This window comes from Larus michahellis, chromosome 3, assembly GCF_964199755.1.
Source record: "Larus michahellis chromosome 3, bLarMic1.1, whole genome shotgun sequence".
Taxonomy (NCBI): Eukaryota; Metazoa; Chordata; class Aves; order Charadriiformes; family Laridae; genus Larus; species Larus michahellis.
The window spans coordinates 93,380,273-93,386,676 of NC_133898.1; the positions used below are offsets into that span (position 1 = coordinate 93,380,273).

The 6,404-nt window shown below is 40.0% G+C and overlaps 1 protein-coding gene across 16 annotated transcripts in view; it reads left to right on the top strand.

Annotated features, from left to right (window-relative positions):
- Positions 1-6,135, top strand: part of SNAP91 (synaptosome associated protein 91) — a 71,801-nt gene extending 65,666 nt beyond the window's left edge. For all 16 annotated transcript variants that reach the window (XM_074581254.1, XM_074581259.1, XM_074581257.1 and 13 more), the window contains 4 exons: positions 976-1,059; positions 1,130-1,234; positions 3,506-3,606; positions 4,881-6,135. In XM_074581254.1, the coding sequence (XP_074437355.1) occupies positions 976-1,059; positions 1,130-1,234; positions 3,506-3,598 (282 nt within the window). In that variant the 3' untranslated portion in view covers positions 3,599-3,606; positions 4,881-6,135. The remainder of the gene's footprint in view (positions 1-975; positions 1,060-1,129; positions 1,235-3,505; positions 3,607-4,880) is intronic.
- Positions 6,136-6,404: the final 269 nt, after the last annotated feature.

Sequence of the window (6,404 nt, forward strand, 5' to 3'; positions counted from 1 at the left end):
CGTAATAGCGTGAGAAATTATGCCAGTATACTTAGGCCATACAATAGCAGTAATGAGATTCCTGAAAACCCTACTACCACTTTAAAATCCCTTCCTTGGTTGCTTCCTGCCACTCTTCAGAGTTGTTAGTAGTTTGGATTCTGTGTAATTCTGTGAAAAGGAGAGACTTGGATGCTTTCAAGGCCGTGTGCATGGGAGGTTATAAACCAGGGAACCAAAAGGGATGATGTCTAGGTTCTGCTGGGTAAGTGGGGTGGCCTTGTTCAAAGATGCTGTTGTGCTTTATATCCAGTCAGACAACTAAACTGACAGTTCTCTCTTCCTGAACCCTGGTGAAAGATCCCTTTTTTTCTTACGTGTTATTCAAATGAAAATCATAACAAGTTAAGCATATGTATGAAAAGCATATCAAGATAAACTAAACTCTGCTTATTAAAGTCTGTAATGGTTGTGATTGTGACTTAAGTGTGTGAACTTATTATTTAGGTTAAAGGGATCTCACTGCATAAAAATACAATTTTTTTTTTAATTGGAAGCTAATTATAACGGTAATTTCCCTTAGTGTTACAATCTGCTTAAGCTTTTACTAAAACACAGTGCTACAACAAGTGCAATAGCACGTTGGCTATCAGTTATGCATTTGGGATGCTTTCTTACAATGTGTAGAAGGAGGAAGAAAGTACATATTTTCTTGGGCCACTTTTGAGTTGTGTTCAGTAAATGGACTCCATTCCTGAAGAGAATGGAGTGTGTCACCCTAGCTTGCTTATGACAGAGCAAGCTGAACGTTGGCGTAGGGACTCATTCATCACTCTCATTCCTTGAAGCATTGTGGTTTTGAGGTTAGGTATTATCTGCTACATAACAGTCCTGCTTTCCAGAAAAGCTTGGAGATACTGGAGATTCCGTGCAGTTTACGGATAGTTGGTGTTGCAGGAAGTCTTGCATTTTATTTTATTTTGTTTCATTTTTTAGACGGGAGCTGTGCCTCCAGCAAGTGCTGTTCCTGCCGCTGGAGGTACTCCACCTGTCCCACAGCCGGGAGCAGCATTTGGGATGGTGAGTCTCTTTTGTTACACCGCTCTCCTTTCTTCACCCAGAACCCTGCTCTCACTGTGTTAATTTACAGCCCCCGGCAGGTGCAGGTGTACCCATGATGCCCCAGCAGCCAGTTATGTACGGGCAGCCTATGATGAGGCCACCATTCGGAGCTGCCACTGGCCCTGGTGTACAGGTTAGTGTTACTGCTAGATGAGCATTTAATTGCTCTTCATTTCTCTAGAAAGTAGCTTGTGTGTATGCGTTATCTCATTTCAGTCCTGGCTGCAGGTCTGTACATGAGATTTCTTATAGTATCAACTGCCTGACTTGCAACAGAACACGTGAACTACCTTCATTATTTTTTCTTTAACTCCCTCGCATGAGACCAGTGGAACAGGTTTGAAAAGTCTCTTACATCTAATGAGGTCCAAGACCCAGTTTGGGGGGATATTTGAGTAAAACTCAAAATAGAGTTGGTGGGCGTTCCTATTCTGCTCAGAGCTTGTCAACACTTACTTGAGCTGCACTCAGCATCTTCCCTCCCTGCCCACCAAGAGCTTCCTCAGAAAACTGACCTTTTGCTGATGAACAAGCTTGAGGTCTCCAGTCCTTGGATGGCAGCTGTTCCTCGGTATATGCAGATTTTATCTGTTTTAAGCTGGTGGCTTGCTGGGTTTCTTTCAGTGATAAACAGCTGCATTCAAGTATGAATTACCATAGTGCATGTGATGTTGGAGTGCTCAAGATGCACGCTTTTCACAGCAGTGTGCAAATGTAAACACTGTGAAGTTTTTCTTCTAGCTTACTTTACGGTGGAGGAATGCAAATGAATAATCTTAATCTTCAGTCACTATTCTTTTCTAAGTGGGAGATCCACTTACAATGAAGAGGTGATACTGCTTCGTTCTTCATGTTTTTAAATTATATTTACCTATTCTGACTTTGTGACAATCATATATTTAGGCATAAAGTTGACAAAAGTTTGACCACCTAAAACCAAAGCAAACCTATTCTTAATTCTATGCTAATTAAAAATAACTAGGAAACATTGGGTCACAAGCTACTGGTTGCCAGGGACATGAGTCCTTTCTTTAGTATAATGAAAAAAAACTAATGGAGTAATTAATGATGAAGTAGGTTGAGAGAATGGAGGCATGCCATCCTTCCTGTTGAACTGGGTGGTATCAGCTGCTCCTCATAGTTTCCTAAGGATTCTTTTTAACTTAAAGCTAAGAAGTCTGGAAGTGCAGCACTTTGCCTGCTCTGATGCAAAGCTTTTAGCTCGTAACTGCTCTGTGATGCAACATAAGCCGTAATACCTGTTCCAGGCTATTTTTTTCAAAGTAGAGTTTGGTTTGTAATAACTTTGAAAAGGAAAGGTCCCTTCCAGAGGAGAGGCAGAGAATGACTTTCCTGTAGTATTTTGCTGCTTTGTAAGTCAGAAGTCCATCTTGTCTTTCAAGTAAAGTGGGAGATGGAAGTTGATGCTGCAGGTCTATAACCTGACTTGTAAAACTTGAAACCAAGCCACCTCCCTTTTTTGCAAATATTAAGCAATCAGCCTCTAGGGAACCATGTTCCTGTTGAAGTTTGTCTGGGTTTTCTTTGCAGAAATGGTAAGAACTTGAAACCGCTCTAAATGAGAAGGTAGGTTGTAGGTATTAGAGCTCTGCATTTCATATATAGCTACTTGGTCTTGCTTTTCCTCCCACCTTAAACTGGCTCTGCACTTAAATTATAAAGAATAATATTATGGAAGACACAAATAATTTTTTCTCAGAGAAGGGTAGTCATCAAGGTGCCAGGACTACATATAAAATGCTTCTAGTGCCCAGAGTAAGGTTGGGGAGGAGTAAGGACAGACTGGCAGAATCATTTGGCTCCCTAGTGATAAGAGTTGCACGGAACTCGAAAAATGGACGTTTTCTGTGGAATAACTGATGACTTTTATTCCTACCAGAGGAGAAACTGAGTATAATACAGGCCACTTAGTATAGTCCACTATAGTACACTTTTTGGACTCTTATTTACATTGCCAGGGTAGAATGACTTGTACGTATTTGCCAGTCTCTGGGATTTTCAGATATACTCTGCAGCGTGCACTCTGCTTATTCTGCACCTTGGTGATTAACATCTAACGGTTGCTTAACTTCTGTCCGGGTTGATGATCCTAACACCATTCTGTCTTGCAGGGAGAGAGTGGTTTGAAGCTATGCTAACTAGAATATGCGGTGTCTGTAGCCTTACCCATTAAACCAGCCAAACATGGTTAACCCTGTAGTAAGGGTGGAGTCTAAACAATGCTTGAGCAAAATGGCAACACGCTGAACTTCCCGAAAAATGAGAACTTTGTATGCTTGCAGTGTGCTTGTGTGAGAACCAGCTATATCTACCTAATGTTTGTGTATCCTTCTCTGCTTTGTGGTTGTTTTTTTTTTCTGCCTTCCTGGACGGCGTCTTTTAGCTTTCTCCAAGCCCAACTCCTGCTACTCAGAGTCCCAAGAAACCTCCAACAAAGGACCCATTAGCGGATCTTAACATCAAGGATTTCTTGTAAACGATAAGGTATTCTGTGACTGCCTGCCTAAGCATGGTACGCTGTGGTACGTGTCTGGCACACAGATGTTGATGAGGCCAGTAGGTTGAGTATGACTGATAAAATTGTAGCTGCAGAAATAGGTAGAAACATGTGCTGATAATGTGTTGGTTTAAATGGAAAACCAAATTTTCTCTCCGCTCTCTTAATTTTAGCCTGAAAGCTTGACTTCCAGCTAGTTTTTTTGCCAAAAGTGACTGCCAGGAGAAGTTATCTTTAACTTCCATTTTGCCTTGTTTCCATTCAGTACAAGGTTTTGTCGTTTGTTTTTTTTTTTTCCTGAATTTAATACTGAAGCAAATAGAATCATAACAGGGTATAAATACTGGGGGCAAAATGGTGCTGAAGAGGCTTGTTCCAGTCTTGCGGGTGTGGAAGCAGATTTGCTATCATAGGTGTGTAGGGATCAAAAGAGGAAAAACTTACGTATCCTGATCATCAAGGGGAGATCGTTTGCATCTCTCAGCTGCCGCCAGCTGATGTTGTCCCCCACCATACAATTTTTCAAGGCACTGTTTTTCTGAATGCTAAGGCATGAGATCCTGAGCAGTGCTGTGTAGAGCAACAGTGAGGAAGAACAGAGGAGTAAATATAAAGAAAAAATGGAGGAGAAGCAGAAAAAAAAAACAGTACTGCAGAATGGAAGGAAAAAAAAAAGGCAAAAGCATTACTATGAGGGTTTTGGAGAAGGATGTGAAGAGGGCCAGGCAGAAACATCAGATTGAATTGACCACTTCAGCCAATTAAAAAATAATAATGCAGAAGTAAAGTAGACATTTAATAATTAAGCCTAGAATTATTTGCCAGGTGAGGAGAGGACAATCATTACATATCTTTAAAGTCTTCTTAAGTCCCTTTTTTTTTTCTTCCTCTAACTTAATTCTAAGACTTGTTCTAAGCCCCCTCTGCACTAGAGTTAGCAGCAGCAATGGGTGGGATCAGGCTGTTCTTAGCAGGCACCACCCAGTCCCACTTCTCCATTCTCCAAATTCCAGCCCCAGGGAGGTGTACCTTGCCTTGGTGGAGATGGCCAGGAGTGGAGATCCACCTTCATTGCTGGGAGTGGCTGCTTTCAACTTGGGTTTATAGTAGACAGATTCATAACTGTCTGTGGGAAGACTGCTGCCTCATTAAAAACCGGTGTGAAGGTGTGAAGCGATGAGCAGATCTGGTGCTCTTTCTAGAACGTGCTTTGTCTAACTCATTGTTACAGTTTTCATCTAATACTTTTTTGTATTCACAGCTGCAGTTTTTCTGACTGGATGATAAAAACGTGAGTTTGGAGTCTACAAGTGGATGCTCAGAGTTTCAAAGTGAGCCACCAGTACCAAACCCAGCGCTTACTCAGACTTTCTCTTCCTCCTGAAACGTGTAGCACAGCTGTGAAAGTGAACATTAGGAATGTGTACTACCTTAGCTGTTATCCCTACTCTCTCGGAATTTGTGTACTTGGGTTATTTGTGTTTTACAATTTAAACAATGGATGTATGTTTCTGATGCCTTCTAGTGCTTTTCTGAACCTATCCCACGGGGGCAGATTATGCAGCTGTTGTTTGGTGAGCCATTTGGAGCGATGTCTGTGGTTTTTGAAGGTCTCAATGTATATAACTTTTTGAGGACACCTAAAATTTCCCTAGGACTCAATTTCTCCTTTATCTGTTACGAAACATAGTGTGATAATACCAGATAGTAAGGAAAATACTTATGAAATTGTGTGGAATACATTTTTTTTTTCCCAGTCACAGGAATCTCAATTGTCGTGAAAAAATGTTTTATTTTTGTGGCACTGTATATGTTAAGATAATTTAAAGTAATATAAAGGTAAACGTCCATAACAAATACTTTTTCGATGATTTACCAAGAATGAAAAAATCATATCTGAAAGAAGACCATATTTATTGCCATTTTTATTTGAAAATCTATTTTAATTATTTAAGTTTTTGCATTTAAAATTGGCATATTTGTCAGTTCTCGCTAAATGCACTGAAAATAAGTAAAGGGTCAGTTTCTCTCCATGTAGTTGGAAAAATCAACTGTAGTTGTGCTGGCATTAAGGGATTTCAAATACGAGAGCACTCTTTGGTATATCTGTAGTCAAAACATTACGAGTGATGTTACTCATCTCTGTTCAGTTCTTACGTACATCTCTTAATTTAGTGCTTACCTGTGTATGCCTTAGGCTAGTGTTTTCTCCATTGCCCCGAATGCGCTGTGAGTAGCTTTTGTACTATTGGTGATTAGATTTAATTCTGATCCAGAGATCCATGCCCTTTACTGTACATACTGTGTTTCTTTAATTTTTATTTGTTCTCATACTGTTTCTGCTGATGGCTTGGCGTAAGATCTTGACTCTTCAATGAGGTCACTGTTGATCAGTGTTACAAGTGGCTTGGCAGTTCTCTGTAAAAGCATATCGGGTTGGAAAGATATTCACCTAAAGTCTTTCAAATGAACTATTTAATCAGTGTATGGTACCATTAAAAGTGGTTGTATCTGAATTTGCTGTGGGGATAACATAATGGGAAAGTTCTATAAAAAGCTAATTTCAAAAAGGTTCTTCTTTGTATTTCAGTTTAAAAAAAAAAAACAACAAAAAAAACCCCAACAAAACAAAAAAAAAAAACCCCAGTGCATGTGTGCCCTCTGAGATGCAATAAACACCTTGATCAAAGTAAATATCTTGTCATTAGTTTCATGATCACTGAGATCTGGAGCAGCACAGTAATATACTCTGAGAGGGGAAAAAATGTGTATAGGTCCTGACGTT